The sequence below is a fragment of the Rissa tridactyla genome, chromosome 13, assembly GCF_028500815.1.
Source record: "Rissa tridactyla isolate bRisTri1 chromosome 13, bRisTri1.patW.cur.20221130, whole genome shotgun sequence".
Taxonomy (NCBI): domain Eukaryota; kingdom Metazoa; phylum Chordata; class Aves; order Charadriiformes; family Laridae; genus Rissa; species Rissa tridactyla.
In genome coordinates, this window is record NC_071478.1 from 5115739 (window position 1) to 5134729 (window position 18991).

Genomic DNA, 18991 nt, shown 5'->3' on the forward strand with positions numbered 1-18991 from the left:
TGATGAACTTCATCTATTTAGAGGACTCCAGGATAGGCAACAGCCAGCAGAAATTTGAATAAGCGCTCGTCTGTTAAGTGCTCTGTGTCAGACACAGACACATATAGAACACAGCGGCTGCTCCGTCTTCTTCAAAATCAGACCCAGAAATTAGTGCTGTTCTGGTGGCTGCCAGCACAATATGTTAACAGCAATTATTTTCTCAATATTTCTACTGATTACCTAACACACTGGCACATTTTCTCAGTGCCATGTTGCAACACACACTGCCATCCACTAACTTGTCCGCATTCCCTTGGTCACTTTTCACAATCATCAGATGCAAAATGCAACTAGAATGATAATGGGTTGCAGAAACTGAGAGGAAAACGTGTCACTTCAATGTGAGGCTTCACAGCTGCATTTATGACATCTGAACATTCAGTATCATCACTGCTAAAACCTGAGTGTTGAAAAGAATAGGAAGAACTCTGTAAGCAGCAAAAGGAAGATGCCAAGGGCTCTCTAACTGTAAATGGTCTGCAAAGCTCAGGCTTGCAAACATTATTCCACCATAAACTATACACTATGGTTAAACATTCTAATTTGGATCTAAGTTTCCAGCGCAGCAGAGCATCTATAGATTACATAAACACAAAATAAGCAGTGCTCTACATATCAACAAGCAATTCAATTATACATGCGCAGTCCACCAGGAACTGAAAATTTACAGAAAGTCACTGGTGGCAAAACAGAGAATGAACTGGGCAAGAGTATAATCAGCAACAGTGATTTATAAAAAGGGATGGCAATGTCATTTCTATTAGGTATGCAAAATGCAAAAGCCTCAAAGTCTTGTCCTTGTACGAGAGAGTGAAGGAACCACTCAGCCTCCCAACCACAGCCTGCTTTCTATTTTTCAGTCACACTCCAGAGCATTTTACCATTTCTAGCTCTGTTACCAACAAAAGCCATGTTCTCTCATTCTACTAAGTTGTTAGGTATCCAAAAAACCCAAACCGTAAACAGCCAAATATTTCTCTGTTTAGGTTTTTCCCCCCGATAAGCATACACGTATGAGAGGCTGCATCAGCAGGAACACCAGGGGAATCCTATGCAACTCTGCTCTGAAAAAATGACTGTAAAAATTGACACTGGGCTTGTTACCTCTCACTGCTTCCTATATTGAACACATTTAACTGGTCAAGCCCTCTGCTCTTCTAACCACCACCCTTGTGAGCACTCCCAAGAATCAAACAGGAGCCAAATACAAAAACTCAAAAATGAAATACAACTTAGCAAGCAGGAACAGGCTTCTCTACTTTATATAAATTTTTGTAGTAGCAGCAGGTTGTCATGTGGTAAATGAATCAGATGTACAAGGAAGTAGTCCCTGACTGTGGTCTTCCAGTATCAGCTCTGAAAAAAAAAGGTAAGATAACAATATCCTGCATTTTCACTGCTTCAGGAGCCAGGACATCCTTACCTTGGCCAGGTTATATGGGAACTGACCCTTAGCCCCAAGCATCCCCGGAAGGATGTAGGGAGCATGCTGGGGCAGGACTGCAGCCTTCCTCTGGACACAGAGACTGAACACATCTCAGCTCTCAAAAGGGTCCAGTATAGTGTCATATTTAAATCACCTTTTGAGGGATTTGTGTGCTGCCTTTCTTTTCTGAACAAGCTTAAACACCGCAAGATCCCCTGAAGTCCCTGTGGCTTCTTGCTGCCGCTGGGCCTGGGTCAGGAAGGGCAGAACTGAACCCACAGTTTAAGCAGCTTGTGCTCATTTTAATTTCACAGGTTTAGCATGGCTGGCGTAATTCACATGTAAAACCACAGCAGTCATCCAAATCTTTGCTGCCTGGGCATTGGCTGGCTGCATTTCTGGAAATTCATGGTCATAACATATACCTATTTTTTGAGTTTCCATTAGGAACCGGTTCTGTCAGGCATGATCGCATTTGCAAGAGCTCAGGAGGCAGGAAAATTTGAAAAAGTGTTTATGAGACTGTGCATAAATCACAGCTCTCAGGTTTTTCTCCCTTCTTCAATTAAAAAAATACATTCAGAGCAACCATTCCACACATCTACTCCCCCCAGAAATGATGAATCCCACTCTAGCTGTAAATTGGATCCCAGGTGTACCCATATATATTATACATACATAACAGCTACTTATGGGCATAAGGGCTCTTGCACAGTTACTGTGGAAACGAAGGTATCAAATTTCCTGGCTCTTAAGACTCTACCTTCTCAACCTTAATGTGCATTTACCTTGAATAAATCACTTCTGCACTCTCCAGTCCAGAAACAACCCTTAGTAGAGTACGTTTGCGTTCATCTTTAGGAGGGTCCATCTAACCCACTGTCAACATCCCAGGAACTGAGCGCTGCCTCCAACCCCGCACAACCCGTGGATGAGAGCAGGGTACAGGAGGAGAGAGCATCCTTCTGCAGGCAGAGACTGGCTCACTCCTGCACAGCACAGCTCCAAGGGGCATCGACTGCTCCTGGGGCAACTGCTGCAGGTATTGCTGTCAGACAGACCCCCTGTAGCTCCTCTCACTGCCCGGACAGCATTGGGGCACTGCTTGCTCTCACAGGCACTCGTGACAACTGAAGGTTGAACCTGGTTCTGTAGGAAAGGGGAATCATTCACCAGCTACTGAAACACCAGGACTGAAACACATCCCCGGTCTGGATGGGGATGCAGCAGTGTGGAGCAGCGCAAGACACGATGTAGTGTCTCGAGGAGAACGTCGTCACATCCTGCTAAGGCTCCAGAGGGACAATGTGACACTTCAACATAAATTTCTTCTAGTTCTGGCTGCGACCACACAAGAACCCAAAGATACTTCAATGAGAAGTGCAAATTCAGACCAGATGTAACCTCAGGGACTTCAGCAGAGCTCACTGTAGCACTGAGCCTGACCCACCTCATCTACGTGTAAGTGCAGCTCAGAAATTCTGCCTGGGTTACTACAAAAAGACCTGCTGCACACACACAGCTTGTCACAGGGATGTCATTGCTGTCCTGTAAGAGGCACCTCAGCATCCAGCATGGCATTAAAAACATTCAAAACAGCCGAGTGAGATGCTGAGGGTGCTGGTGACAGCAGTGGCTTTTGGGGTCTCTAGGGCTGCTGTGCACTGTGAGACTTCCAATTTGCTCCCCAAACCATTTGCTAAAATTCACAGCACGTGGCAGGAGAACTGCTCTCACCTAATTCATGTTTCAGGATCTTTATTTTTGCGATTATTTTTGGCATTTCTAAGGCACACCTCCCACCACAGTAAACAGGTGCCTAGACAAACTACCACGAAGACAGGAGTCTGCTGCATCCTCAACTAAAAAGTACTTTTGTATTTACAAATCTGGAAAAATACCATTGTCAATCACACGCTCTTCCTATTACGCACTGGCTATGCACACAAACTAATACATTCATAAACTGAAACATGAAAGGCATCATCAATATCTAACAAAGTGACTTGTTATAACCCTGTCATCCTCCTCAGCACACACACAGGCAGGGCCTCTTCCTGTAACAAGCCAAGGAAAAACAAGACCTGGCTCAAATGGGACATCAAAACGTCAAACTGTACTTACTTAACCTTTGCACTTCTGAAACAGCAAAGATCCTGTGAAAAAGGAATTATTACAATTCTTTCCTTGTTACCTCTCAGGAACATTGTAAGGAAAGTTTATACATTGCTACTCTCAAAAATTTTCCTAAAATAACAATGCAGCTCAGCTGTTTTCTTTCCTTGCCATCTTCTAGTTTCTTGAAAAAACCCTCTCTGCCTTGTCTTCCTGGCTTGCAGGTTGTGCTGTTTGTAAAGGATCCCTTTTCTCCTCTTACCTCGTACTGCCCACATCCCGCTCTGTTCCACCTCTCAGCGCTCGTCCCTCGGCTAAGCTTAGCAGGACTTTCTCTGCAGACCATAATCACTGCTCTGAGATTAGTCGGAGTTAGGTGTTGCAGACAGATGCACAGCCCTTCCTCTCCCACACCCAAACTCCCTGCCAAGCTCTGGCTTAGGAGTATCATACCGGATCTTGAAATCAAACTCCGGGGTCTTGCATGATAAATCAGAGCAATTGCTGGGGCTTGGTTGTACCTCCTTTACTTATGGCAAGTCTGAGGTGGTTAACTTGCCTGACGATTTGACAGCGCTTCACCTATAGAACAAATGTTACTGAATTAGCAATCATTGAAAAAAATTGAGCTTTTTTGATGGGAAACAGGAGTAGGTCCTTGAAAAGCACCTATTGTCTCAGGAAAAAATTCCCTGCAACTTGACCGGCATCCTTATGAATCCTGAGATTTTCCCAGCTAGAGCAGCCACCCAAAGAGAGCAGACGTGTGGCTGCTCCGACCCTTGAAGAGCCAAATACGAATTAAATAACAAGTTAAAATTCTCTGCCCTTTATTGCTTCCTTATGACACTTAATGAACCCTCCCTAGACTAATATATCATTTCTTCTCTGCTCCCCGCACCACACAGTCACTAAAATATTCGGGTCTGCCTTCCCTCTGCTTTGCTGGAGGATCCTCTGAAGGACTGAAAGTTGAATAGTGGTATCACAATAGGCTGAAGCTGGAGGTTCAGCTTTCCAGCCCTCAGCCAGACTCAATGCCCCTCTCTAACTCAGTTGGAAAGCTGCAGCTCAAATTTCAGCCTATGTTAAGTCACTGCTCAGCTCCGCTCCTTCAGCAAGAGAGGGAAGCCAGGAGAGCCTTTTTCTAAAGCAAAAAACTGGGGGGGAGAAGGGCGGGGGAAGGAAGCAAAAACACATGGAGATCGTTTTTTGTGCATCAGAAGGAGCAATGAAAGGCGCAGGCAACTTTTCAAACATGCCAGAATAGCTTAGTGTGATTTGTAACCAAGAGGAGGGTTGAATAAACAGCTCCAACAACAAACATCAAACTTTTGGGGGATTGGGGGGGTGAGACAATTAGGGCAGCAACGACCTGCATGGAGACCCTGCTACCACCTTTCTGACTTCTGCAGAGGATCAAGGCATTTATATCATTTTGTATCACAGAAACATTGACGTGAACTTCTGACACCAGCATCTCATTAAGGGGAGACAAGGACTTAACATGGGCTTGTATGTCAGCACGCCACTGCCCCATATCACAACCTACAAATATAACATCTCAGCCAGTCCCCCAACACTGATCTCAGCTACAGAAAGTGCCTGACCCCACATACCATGCCGGCATTCATCCATCTTTCTGAACATGCTCAGAACTGGCTGCCACCTATAAGAGTAAGGACAGCAGATACAAGCCCAGAATGGCAAGATGAGGGACGCCTTCCTCATTTTTTTAGACAAACAAAGAGTATCCCCCTCTTAAGCCTGCCAGATCGAGCTCAAGGAATCAAAACTCCATTCCTAATTAAAACACCACCAGGTCCCACCAGCCAGGGACTTGCCTCCCAAGAGGGGAGCCTGGGCCAGCCTAGATGATGAAGGAGACCTCAAGCAGCTGAATTGTTTCAAAGGCTAAAGTGGCAACTGCAAGGACAACCAGGTTTGGAAAGGCATGTAGAAAAAAAAAAATAAATCACAAAATATCCAGTACAGTTACAATTTTTTTCTGTTTAGCACCAAGACCTGCACTATATTATTGCTGCAGCACTTTTCCTCCAGTTAAGCACTCCGCAAAGCCTACACCTACAGGAGCAGCTCCCCCTCTCCTGAAATGCAGCCACTTCTCGGGTGAAAACCTCACAACTGCAGACCACCAGAGGGAAATTCATTCTGTCAGCTTAACCCCAGCAAACTTTCATGAGTAAATTAAACTGATCTACCACACTCAGGACATTTACACAAGACCAGCCCTCTTGGATGGTTGAGGTCCCCTTACTGCAGAGTTCTTGCACACCAGGGACAGCAGTTTCATTTGCTTGCATGGCTATTATAAACACTGAGGAGAAAGAGCCTGGCATTCGCAAAGATCTGTATTTTGACCATTCCTTGACACAGCAGAATAGGACCAACCCATCCACTGCAGCGATACTCACATTTGTTGCAACAGACCTCCCAAACAGACATGCCATGCAACGTAATTTCTCTGTCTGCTGGCACTATTCCACACCGTTAAGCTCTCACTGTCCCTTCAGCCACAAATGCCCCAGCAGAGGCAGCAAGCTCTGCTCTATTATTGGAAGACTCAGTGGAGCACATCCCCCACAAGCCAACTACCTCCCCCTTTCAACTAAGCAAAGCGAGTATTAAAACCCAGCAACTGTCTCCTGTTCAAACCAGATGGCATAAATAGCTGGAGAGCTATCAAACAAAGTATACATTCAATACTTCGGCGTAACATGAAAGCCCCGTTAAGCAAGTGTGTGCATACATACACACCCACGCTCAGGGACCAAAGCAATGGCAGAAAGTGCTCGATTAACTCTTATAGTGGCTTAAGTGTCTGTTGACACTCAGGACATTCACACAGCATGAGCACTGGCCAAACTTCCGTGGCTTGTGCAGTCCTTGAGCTCTCCTGAAGCTATAAATTGCAGCAGGCTGCTATTATAAACAAGGAAAGCTGGTGACTGGCAAGTTGATTAAGACCATCACTTTGTGTCACATCTAGCTCATTTCCAGCTGCCTTACGAAGCCACCAGAAACCCTACGCTCTAACAACACTAAAAGAAAAGAGCGACTCCCTGCCCTGCCCAGCTCTGGGAATAGGCACAGAGCTTCATAACTCAGTTTCAGCTCACTTACCTCGTCCATTTTTTCTGACGTTGGAGTCTGGTCACCAGGCACCATTTCTTTAGCCTCCGAGGTCTCAATTTTGGAGGTCCTGCTCAGCTGATCAATGGGAGTCATGCTGGCCTCCGACGTCCCCCGGGAATTCTGACTCAGAGAAGTCGTCCCAGGGATGGGCTCATCATCGTCAGAGTCAGGTAACGGCGTTGGGCTAATGTCCTCCAAGCCTGTGCTTGAAGGGCGTGAGGAAGGTGTCTGACCTCTGTAACCGGGCTGAGAGTTCGAACCGTACATTGGGATGGGAGAAAGCTGAGAAGAAGAAGAGGAAATAGGGCTACCTTCCATTCGGATCTCATTATCTGAGTCATGCTCGTTAAGAAAGGGTAACTTTGTTCTCTGCTCTTTTAAGAGCATCTCAATCCTTGAGTCTAAACTGTTATGCTGCATTTCTGACTCCATGGTGGGGGTGCCAGGGGTCTCGCTTCTCTCTGGAGTCTGAGAGAAGGATGCTGTGCTCGGTTCAGGAACAGAGTTCGAATCGGGCAAGGGGGGAGGCTCCTCCTGTTTCTCCTTCACCGGGACAAAATCAATGTTAGTGGCAGCACTGCTTTCCACAACCATCTCAGTGGGAGGTGGCGCAGGTCTCCGGTACTCTGTTTCCCTGGAAGTTTGGGGAAATTGCTGATCATCAGATTGGGGAAATACAGATGGTGCTTGGTAGGGAGAGAAGGCAGATTTGTAGCTCGAAGAGCCAGAGTGGCTCAGGGGAGGAGTGTGAGAGAACTGAACTGGCTCCTGCTGATGGGATTTGTACGTACTAAACTGATGCTCTGTCCCTCGGTAAACACCTGCTGAGTTATGAACATAGTGATGTCCTGGTCGACGGTTGTAGGCATCTGTAAATTTTGTTTCATGTCTCCTAGGTTTGTACCCACTGTCCTGTCCAAAATGGTACACAGGCGTTGTCTGACGACTAGAATAGGTGGAATCCTGGGAAAACGGCGTCCCTAAACGTGGGGTGTGAGGTGTTCCTTGGGACTGTGGGGTAAATTGGCTGTAAGAGTTTGGGGTATCTTGCCGACAGCTGGAATAGGCTGTGTCATGGGAAAAAGGCGTGCTACTGTTTGGGGTAACAGATGATCCCGCAGAAGAAAGGTTACTGTCTTTCAGGCGCTTCAGGGAATCCGTCAACTATAAAAATAGAAGAGAGAAAAGCACCTAAACACACACTTTTTAAAAGATATTTGCCTAATTCATTTGGTTTTCAGATTTGAGTACCCAGGAGCTTGCACTGATTTCCATGGCAAAAAAAAAAAAAAGGTTACAGCATACCTGAAAACACAAACCATTCTCCATTATTAACAGTTCCCTTTGATTTAGAAGAAAAAGGCAAGCAAAGAGGAACTTGTCTATAAGAGGAGAAAGAAGAAAGCAGATACAAAAGTACTCCTTAAACTACACCCAGGAGCATCAGGTGAACAGAAGACTTGCACAATACTTTTAGCTAAAAGAGTTTCAGTTTCTATCAACTAGTCTGAATTGCAAATAGGAGAGATAATTAAGAAAATTCTGAGAAATTAAGTTATCAATTTATCTTTTTTTGTGAACAAATCAAAACATACAAATCAGCAAACTGCCAGCCTGCAACCAAACCTATGCAGCAGGGCTTTGTGTTGGTCCAACTGAGGGAGCTGACCCGGCACCCTCTCTACCAAATGTTCATCTGCAACAAGGGAGAAGGCTACAGGTGTAAAAGGCACAAAAAGTTCTCAACTCCTAAAAAGACATTTTAAACCTCTTCCCAAAGACAAACGCTCAGCACTACTGATTATAGCATTTCAAACTGAAACCCTACGAGCCTACAGAGCAGCCAAGCAATTGCTCTGCAACTCACTTCACAGGCACGTTCAGGGGGTTTCTAGGAGCAGCCCTGCTCCAACTCAGACTCTGCTGAGTCATAACAGTGCCACGCTAATCGTCAGCACCAGAATCAATTTTCCATAATGCAAAGCAAGAGCTCAGTGAGAATCCTCCTGGTAGCAAAAGAGTAAGGACTGAGCTCGAACTCACCAAAAGCACACCAGGATAGCAAACCAGTGAGACTACAGGTTGGGTGCTCCTCTGCCAAGCACAGGTAGGTAGAGAGACCCTTCAAACAACCTGCTTGTAACATGCCAGCACCACCAAACTCAAGCTGAGCTCTCACCTGCCTGCTACGCTCACACACATCTCACCCGCTCAGTGGTGTGGACTTGCTCTTGGCGTGACCCCTAGAGACCATAACTAGATGGACATCAGGAAAGTTTCTTCCTCAACTGTTCTAAAACCCATAGAAGGGGTCAGGAGCCAGCTACATGCTTCCTGCTGAAATCCGCATCTCTGCACCTTTGGTGTAGATGTGATGCAGATTGTTTTTCAGTGGGGTTTAGATATGGCCTGGAGGCAGAGATTGTGGCTCGCAGAACTGTCAGGTCTTCACTGTTCTGCATGAAGGGGAAAGCGAATGTCAGGAGTATTTTACTAAACTACTACAGCAAAAAAGCTTGTTGGCAGATTCTAGCAACAAGAAGATGACGCAAACAGTTAAAGTTACCCACAAAGTAACAATTTTGGTGGTAATTGTGAAAAAAATCAATTCAGGATAATAATATAATACATGAACACAGTATCGAGAGAAACAACCTTAAAGATAATTACAGCAGGGACTGCTTTGGGGGATACCATGAATTAAGTGTTTTGCTGTTAATCCTGCAAAGGACTATGAGCAAATCCATCCATTTTTATTTGAGATGTGCTGTAACCAGCAGAAATTAAAAGCCAGGCCCTGCTCATAGCAGATTCACAGCAAAATCATTACTTGCCTCCCTCCTGCCTTTACAAACACCTTGCTGAGAGGTAAGGAAGAATCAGCTTCTTTATGATTTTGTTAAGAGGACACTGGTGTTTTGCCTTGTTGCTGTTGGGGTGGTTGGTGGGAGAAGAGGAGCATTGTATTTTTTCAGACCAATGGGATTTTCACATTCAATGTACAGCTCTTACCTGTCCTGAAAACATCTGATCACAGAATTAGTGAAATTATGGCATTTTAAGAAGTCATAAGAGTGCAGAGAAGTACAGAGAAGAAAAAAATAAAATCTCTGCCAAACTACTTTCAAATCTGATGTCCTAAAGTGGGTTCCTAAACCACAGTGAGGAGCCAATGTACATTTAGACAAGGCAAAGGGGCTAACAACTTCACACAAACAGGCTTCACTTTCCCCTCATCCCCTCATCCCAGGGGGGTTTGCATGGGAGTAGGTAACTGTAGAAAGCCAGTTAGAGAATCGCACCCTAAATATCGAGGGACCCCTATAGGCCCTCAGGAATTCTGTCCACTGCTTTTATTAACAACTGATTCTGGTGACTAATTAAGATTCTGGAAAATTGATGCCACTATTTGACACCTTCCCCCTTTTAGCCTTTAAGCAAGTCTGAAGAAAGTACGCGCTAAGGATTACATACTGCAGACACTAGGCCAAATGTACCATTGTAAATCATTCCCCCTGACTTCAAGGGAATAATCTCATCTCAGGGACAGATCTGATCCAGTCCTCTTAACTGCAAGAATTTCTAATGTTAATAGGGCACATACTGTCGGTTCTGCAGGTATTTTTCATTCCAAAAGACAAAAAGCACTTACCACACTAGGCAGACACCAGCATACAGATTAGCCACATGCATTGCATTTGCAGAGAGTTACATTTGCTATGGCAATTATGAGCAAGTTATATTTCAATGTGAATTAGTAACATCCACTGAAACTATGGCAAGACAAAAAAAAGAAGCTAAATTAAAAGCGTTAAAATGTTAACATTAATGACACACTTGTTTGGAATTTTCTAGAAAGTTATCCTTAAAAAAAAAAGCCAATCAAACATACCTGGAGAGTTTCATTCACAGTTGGCGATACATCCTGTTCAGTGCCTACAGGAAGGGTCTGAGGAGTGTAAAGACCATTAACGAGCAGCTCATAGAATCGCATGCGGGTTTCACCTGCACAGACCACAATGGAAGTGTTGATTAAACAGAAATAACACAGCCTATGTAAAAATATATATTCTTGACATTCTTACAACCCTGCTACCACTCCCAGCCCACTGCATCTGTGCAACAGAGGAGCAGGTATCACCCCTGAGGCTCGCAGGGATCATTTCTAAATAATTTGCTGGGCTAGGCACTCCCTCCTCCAGCCAAGACAAGGAGGTTTCCAAATCCTTTTTCTTCTTCTCAGTCTGCTTGGCAGCTCTGCTCTTTACCATGCTTTCTGGAGAGCAGCAATTTCCCTCCTCTCCAAAGTGCCAAGCAAATAGCTTGCAGTTTTGAGAAGTGAAACTCTCACCCAAGGGGTAAGCCTCTGCCAACACCCAGAGCCACTTCAGAAAGCTCTCCCAACACACCTTGCTAGTAGAAACTGGCTGTTATTAATGCAAACATGATGCATGGGAATGCAGGGGAAAAAAACGTTAATGCTGCTTTTCCAAAAAGACACCGATAAATCTTACTGCCCCACCCCCAGTTTAAGGTGTGCTCAGTGGCATCCTTCAAAGAATAAAAGCCAGAGAAGCAAACTGTCCCATATATTGTTACTGTGCCTTAGCCTTATCATTCCTAAATTCTACAAAGACCCGGTTTCTTAATATTGGATTTTTCACTACTACAAAAATCCACTTCTACTTATTTTGCGGTCTGTAAGAAATCTGTCATCAACTTCAAAGGTAACAGAATCAGGCCCCAATACTGTCTGATTTTTGCTCTGAAAGATAAAGAATACACAGAAAAACGAACAACCCCAGCACCTGAGCCAAGAAAATTAATTCAGGCAAGATCTCCCCCAAAACAGGACTATTTTCATGAGGAAGTCATGCAGGATCAAACCCCAAACCCCCTGTGAATCACTCCATGCAATTTGAAAGCGAAATACCCCATAGCATGATTCTGTGTGCTGGAAAAGACTCATTTATCTTGAATAAATGCCGCAGATGAGGTTATTTGGTTATCAAATCCCATTTCACGAAGTCTTGAGCCACATCCTCAACTATGTAAACTGTTTTAGTTCAACTAAAGTCATGACAAAATAGACCTCTTCAAGACAAGAGCTTGAAGAGACGCTTGAAATATTAACACACACTGTCCCCCTCCTAAGACTACAATGTCATGGAGATAGAAGTGTTAGGCTTACTTTGAAACTTGTTTTTAAATAAATACAAAGTAACTGTTATAAAGTTTCATAATTCTTCCTTGATCTCCCATGTAATGTAGTAAAAGTTACAATTTCATTTTCAGAGGTTTATGAATGTGAAAGAATTCCTATCTTTTTCTCTAAGCACAGGTAGTTATTTAGTGTGGCCATTCTGTAGATGCATAAACTGAGGCTGAGAGGTTGCTTTAAACTAGCCTGTCTTAGATGAGGAGCCTGGATTTATTAGTTCCAGACTCTCAGGCCTGTGCTCTGGCCAGACAGATAAAACGACACCTTTGCTCCTAATATTTATTTTGCTAGACTACAAAAATCAAGTTAACCAACCTTTCATTCTCTTGAAAAGCTGAATACTAGAAAGAAATGTTGAAAACTATACATATATTTTTTTAAGAGTTTCCTAACCTGCTAGTACTATTTCAGGAATAACATTTTTACACTGACAGTCTTACTCTCTTAGAATGAAACTGTGGAAGAACAATACATTAGAAGCATACAGCTGGCAAACAAAACAAAAATGCAATTTGAAACTTCAATGTTTTCTCCCAGGAAATAGAAGCATAAAGCCCCCTCATTTCCCTGATGGGCAACTAACTTTCTTGAACAGCTGTCTGTTCAGGACTTGCAGAGTAGTTTATAAACGGAGAACAAGGAGGAATGCAGTACAATCAGCTTGTTTAAAATGCCTCTCATTAAGATGTCTACCACTTATAAGCCCGCTTTAGCTTACATTATTAAATCTACAAATGGTTAATTTGTTCTTAAATGTAATTTTTGCCTTCGAATTTCAAAGTAAGCAGGGGAAGGAACATGTCTGTAGAAATTAATGATAATAGAATTTCAAAGTATACATATGTAAAGTGAAGCTTAGCTCACAATAGAAAGTATTATACTACTGCTGTGATTTTTATTCTAACGGTGATCAGCACTGTCAATAAACGTCCTACTATACCCTCTTACAACACGTGGCATACCAACTATTGTATAGGTTGTGCACTAAATTGTTGAAACCCTTTAATACAGAACAAAAATATCAGCGTTTTTAAGAAAATAGGATTAACCATGTCCTCTTCCCAAGAAAGAGTGCAGTAAGTCAGTTTCAGACTAGAAATGCCATGTTTGGAACGAAGAAGTACACGCAGCAATTGATCTACACCTCCTCAACTTTAAGACGTTTTCTAAAATTCGAGCACATTTTAGCAAAGCCCTTTACTAACACTCTTGGAGGAAAGAGAAGACAAAGCGGTGAAATGCAATGCTTTCATACTGCCACAAACTTTACTGGGCTCCCCAGGGCTGGGCTCTGGGGCCGAAAGTCAGTTACCTCCAGGACTCGGAGCTCCTGTCGCTTTAAGAGACAGTCTCACACTTACACACTCGCACACACACTGATAAGTGCTGCGTGTGCACTCTTTTGCTGCCAGCCTCCAGTTTGCAGCTAAGTATCAATGAAATGCCAGGGACGAAGAGGATAGCACTCAGCCCCACTGCCACTGCCAGAACCCGGAGGTTTGTGTCACAGGAACCCCAAGCTTTGCCCCAAAATCCCAAGTCTGCAAAAGCCACGGGGTCCGGCAGCCCCGGGAGGTGGCTGAGCACGGCCATCCTGGGACACGGAGATGGGGGACACACAGGAGGCCTCGGAGGGCAGAGAGCTGGGGACAGGGCAGGGTACAGGCAGGGGACGGGCAGGATGGCAGCATTTTGCAAATTACAGGGCTGTCTCCTAGCAACAGACAACACATTTGGCTCCACGTGACTTGCAAAGGCCCCAGAAACCAGACCCGCTCGCAGGGGGACAGCAGCACTCCCTTCGTATTTTTAATTGCCGGGCCCTTGCGGTCTGCAACAACCTCTCATTTTAGGAGAGGGACGGGCAGGGGCACTGCAAACCACAGACGCGTGAGGCCGAAATGTGCCCCCTCACCTTTCGTATCCAGCTCCACGTGGATGATGTTGCCCATGACAGAGGTGTTGTGAAGGTGCTGGACGGCCTCCCGGGCACCCTTGACGGTGGCAAAGATCACTTTGGCGATGCCCAGGTGCTTCTTGTTCTTGGGGTTGTAGAGAATCTCCACCTCTTCCACTTCGCCGTATTTCTTGCACATGTCGGTCAAAAAGTTTTCACGGATGTTGTCGTTCAGCTTGGCAAAGGTGACCTGCTTGGGAGGCACTGGCCCCACGTAAAATTCATCAATCTGGAAACGGGCACAAGGTGGGGTGGAAGGCAATAAAAATAAACGTCATCATTAATGAGTGTGGGGGTGGGCATAAGGATGGCATGGGAGGGAGAGGGTTAAAGCATCCTGCAAACTTTGGGGAAAGAAAACTGCCTCCAAGACTCTGGGATGAACCCCGGAGCTGAGCAGAGCCTCTGCTGCTGCACCCATTCATTGAAACCAGCTCCTTTCTGGGCTACAAATACGTATTTTGAGCAGTACTGTCAGCAGAGAACTCCCCTCCGCTGCCCCCCACCCAAGAAGCCCCCAAGACACAGCTCCAAAACCTTCAAGTGATCTCGTTAGACAGATGCATTGATTTCTCATTATCTTTATAGAAGAGGATTATTGTTGAACAGTTTGCCAAATAATAATGTTAATAGGAATATGACTGTCATTTAAACGGTCCATTAAACTACTTGGAACTGAAGCTTCACTCCCGGATAAACAAGAACACAAAGCTAAACCCAAAAGTCAGGGGCGGTACCTTGAATTTGGGGACAGACAGCTCCAACTCCTTAGTTTTGGTCCATATTCGCCCTATTCTGGGATCCCTGACACAATCCACAGGAGCGATTCCCGAGTTCTGGGAGGAGGACGAGGAGGAGGAGAAAAAGCACAAAAACAGCAATAACCGGGCTTGAAATTTAAGACACAAATAAAAGAAAAAATAAACCCTAAGGAAGCACGGGCTGTCTCAAGGGAAGGGGAAAGCGCGCACACACATACACACACGTGTCAAATTGCAATACTGCTGGGAAATGCACACAGATTGGAAACACAGAAATAAAGCCGCAGGTTTGGGCTCCTTCTCGGGCTCCTGACAGTTGAATACATAGTGTCAGGTGGCAGTAACTTTGGTGTCCGTGTGTCCCCCCCAGACCCCCCTCCCACACATATGTGCTACAGCGGGGAGTACCACGACCCGGAGGGACCCCCAGCCCCCAAAACGCCGGTAAGACGGAGGCTGGGGGGGGGAGAGGGGGGGCACAACACAATGGGGGAAACCCACGACCCCCTCCCACTCACCGGCATGCTGAAATGTTGCCCATCGTAACGGTAGAGTTTGTGCTGTCCTTTTTTCAGAGCCGGGTCAATAATCAACTTGTAACTTCTCCAATGGTGATTTCTTTTCTCGACAGAAGTGCTGGCTTGCGTGCTGTTCTCCATTCCGTTGATCCAACCTGGACCGGGGAGGGGGGGGGAAGAGGAAGGGGGAAGGGGAAAAGAAAGAAAAAACCACACGGAAAACCATAAAGTTAAAGAAAATATGCAACAAAGACCCCTTCTTTTTTTTTTTTTTTTTTTTTTTAAACGAGCCGCCCGCTCTACACACCCAGGCAGGGAGGAAATCCACCGCCAAACGAGCCCTAAAATGGGGGAATTGCCAGCCGGGTCCCCCCTCCACCCCAGCCAGACAAGAGGCAGAGAGGGAGGAGGAGGAGAGGAGGAGGAAAGGGGTGGGGGGGGGGGAAAGACCCAATCTCACTTGAACTCTGCTTTTTGCCATGATCTTCAGGGTGCTTGGCTTTTTCCCCCGCCTTGATCTCTCGGAAAGACATCGCGCTCGGCGGCCGATCGTCTCCGGGCGGCGAAAGGCGAGCTCCCGTCTCACATGGGGCCGGTTACCGGCGCGGGCTGGCCGCCAGGCTCCTGCCTCCCGTTTTCGCGAGCCACCACATATTGTGTGTGCTCGCTGCTGGCGGCGGCGGCCTCCCACAATACACCGCTGCGAGCGCCGCGAACGCCTAACCGCCCTCCGCCGCCTGCACATTCACGGCGGCCGCGCCGCGCAGCCCCCGGCCCGCGGCCGCCCGCCGCCGCCCCGCCGCCGCCGAGCGCCGCCGCATGGGCTGCCGCCGGGCTGGCTTTATTTTTTTTTCCTCCCCGCCCCGGGGTTACCGGCGTGCGGGGGGGCGAGTGGAATCTGCCCGCTGCATTTACCTTAGCGCAAACTGTTTCTAAACAAGATGGACCTATAGGTGGGACAAGTTTGGTGGTTTTTTGGTCGGGTTTTTTGTTTTTTTTAGGGGAAGACTTCGGTGAGCACGGACCGGGCGGAGCGCGGAGCCCGCCGCCCTGCTGCGGGGGGGGCGCCGCCGTTCAGCGACACACAACCGGGAGGGGGGGTGAAGGGAGGGGGAGGCAGTTTTGCTTATTAAAGGTCCGGAGCCGGCGGCAGCCAATCAGCGGGGAGCTTCCATTTTGTTTTAGGTATTAAAGGCCGGTCGGCGCGGCTCCCCCGCCGCTCGGCGGGGCGCGGAGCCGGGCGGAGCGCGGCGGGCGTATGGCGCGGCTGCGCTGGGGCCGCGGGGCCTCGGCGGCTCGGCCGCGGTCGGGCAATTGGCTGGTTAAAGGCAGCAGGGCGGCCGCAGCCAATGGGCGAGCGGGTTCCATGGGGCTTGAGTTATTAGACGGCGGTGTAAAAACATCCTTCAGCAGACAGCTAAGGAGAGGCCAAGAGACCAGGCAGCCATTTTTCTGCAGTGGAAGCGAAATGGCCAACTGGGGCTTTTCCTTTGTTTCCAAAAAGGGGGATCCGCCATGTGAATCCGCACCGGCCGCTTGCGGGGGAGCGCTCGGGGTGGTGGTCATGTCTGGCAGCAGGCTAGAGGACTCACTGAAGAAGGAAGACTTTAAAAAAAAAAAGCCAAACAAAAAAACAAAACAAAAAAAATGCGGATTTTTTTTTTCCCTTATGACTTGGGATCCATCTTTGTCTTGTGTAACTAGGTCATGGCACACCCTATGTCAGCAGTTAACAGTCTCGAATGCCAAAAACCAAGTAAATACATTATTTTTTTAATATTTTTTGTTGTTTTGGGGGTTTTTAAGCTTTCCAGAACTCTCTGATGACTGAACAATAAATTTTAGAGCGTATTTCCTGTATTAAACACTCGATTCCTGGCCATCTTTCTTAACTCCTTTGGTGCTTATAAGGTAATGTTTTAAATATAGGCATAGGAATAGTGAATTCTAGCAAAAAAACAAAAAGCAATTTTACTATGATAAGCTTTTTTTTCTTTCTTTCCTCTTACGTTGTAAGTACCCAGTCCATTCTGTCCTTGCTAAGTGTAGTATTCATGTTAATGTTACTGAAGTGGTCCTTATTGCTAAGCCTTCATTTGCATGTCTTATGTTTTTATCTGTTTATCTAAGCCAATTTATGCCTTATGAACTATTTTACTTGTAAAGCAAAATAATATAGCTAAGAGACGCTTTAAAGTTGCTTACAACCAGTATATGTTAACCAGGTGTTTTCACACTTAACGTGCAGCCTAGAACTATTCAGGAGGACATTTTTAGTGTCTGCGTGCTCCGTGGAAAAACACTGAACGTCCTTTTTATGTACAGAGTAAATCTGCCACAGGAAGGTAGATTTAAGCTTCGAGTAGGAGTCCTTGCTGCGTACGGTCAACATAGCCGGACAACTTTTTTCTATAGCTTTTTTTTTTTCCCCTTTTATTTTTTTCTTTTTGATGCTAGACCACTGCCATACAAAGATCTGTAACTATCTTAACAAGATCCGCTTTGACTTGCAAACTTACGAGAGAAGTGGTGATAGAGATCATATATATTTATAGCCGTTATTTTAAAAAAGCGTAACAACTTCACCTTCAGAGCTGCATTCAACTATGGTGCGCGGGTAAGTAAACCCTTTTGCCCTTGCAGAGAAACATATAGACCAGGCCTGTGCGGCTAAACGTTATTGTCCTGGGCGGAAAGATCCTAATAATGGTCGTCTTTAGGAGCGGTGGCGATCTCCTCCTCAGATACATCTAACAGCGTCTCTGAAACGTCTATTTTTTTTTTCAGGGAGGGATTTCTTTTTTCTGCACAAAGCGCTTGGTCGTCCGCAGCCCTGTTGGTTTTTTTTTTTTTTTCTGCGGAGAGACGCCGTGAATCCATTGCAGGCGTTACGTGGCTGTTAAATTGAACGCACAAAAAAAAAAAAAAAATCTGCCTGCGAACAGTAAGATGTTACTGAGGTTGATTTTAAAAAAGGCGAAAAGGCGGTGGTGGTAGGGATCCCTTACATGTTTTATCCGTCTAATTACAGAAGCTCGACCGAAAAATAAAAAGGCAACAAAATGGGGGTGGGGGGTGTTTTTCAAGACGGTGAGTCTTAATGGCGGATGTCTCACTAAAAAGCACTGTAAAATCCTTCATACCGACAGGCAGTGACTTGGAGAGGGGGGAAAAAGGAGGTCTGGAAGTAAATCCAAAATGAGGGAGTTTCCTTCCAAGTGAGGGACCCTTTGCAGCCTGAGTTTTACAGTTGGAGAGCCGTGACGCAGTTGATATTCACAGCAGTTGTGCTTTAGTGCAGCCACCCAGCCCACGAAATGGCCTCCCCGCCGAAGTCTGGTGGTTTTATTATGTGAAAGCCTGCCGAAGCACCGTGTCCCGGTCGCCGGGAGGGGCGGCTGACGGTGGGCAAGGCGCTCCCGGTCGCGCTCCATGTTGTGTGAGGGTAGCCGCCATCATGGCTTCTCCTTCGGCGCCGCGTTCTCCTCAGGGCTGGGGCGGCGGCGAGGCGGGCTCTCCCCCACTGCCTGGCGGCGCTTCGCGTCCCGATCACTGAAGGGAAATGGCCTTTTTTTTTTTGTCTTTTTTTTTCTTCCCTTTCCCGCCCCCCCCTCCCCTTCCCCCACCGTTTTGTGAGGGGTTGTGGAAGGCAAAGCCGAGGAGGGAGCGGGGCGCCTGGCGGCTTTTTCTCCCCGCGCCTGCCGCGCACAAGATGGCCGCGCCGCGGAGCGCCCTGCAGCAGCGGGAGGCAGCGCTGCGGGCGGCGGGGCTGGCGGCGCTCCAGCCTGGCCGGGG

The 18991-nt window shown here is 46.4% G+C and overlaps 1 protein-coding gene across 3 annotated transcripts in view; it reads right to left on the reverse strand.

Moving 5' to 3' along the window:
* The window catches only part of SETD1B (SET domain containing 1B, histone lysine methyltransferase), a 55527-nt gene extending 39536 nt beyond the window's left edge, over positions 1–15991 (reverse strand). Inside the window, exons 1-6 of one of the 3 annotated variants that reach the window (XR_008469185.1) lie at positions 15657–15991; positions 15197–15351; positions 14655–14753; positions 13876–14146; positions 10632–10744; positions 6728–7903 (exon numbers count right to left, since the gene is read on the reverse strand). Coding sequence is in view for 2 of the 3 variants with exons in the window: in XM_054219810.1 (XP_054075785.1) it covers positions 6728–7903; positions 10632–10744; positions 13876–14146; positions 14655–14753; positions 15197–15351; positions 15657–15729 (1887 nt within the window). In the remaining variant the exon portion in view is untranslated. The remainder of the gene's footprint in view (positions 1–6727; positions 7904–10631; positions 10745–13875; positions 14147–14654; positions 14754–15196; positions 15352–15656) is intronic. The other 2 variants (XM_054219810.1, XM_054219811.1) reach the window with 2 other exon arrangements.
* Positions 15992–18991: the final 3000 nt, after the last annotated feature.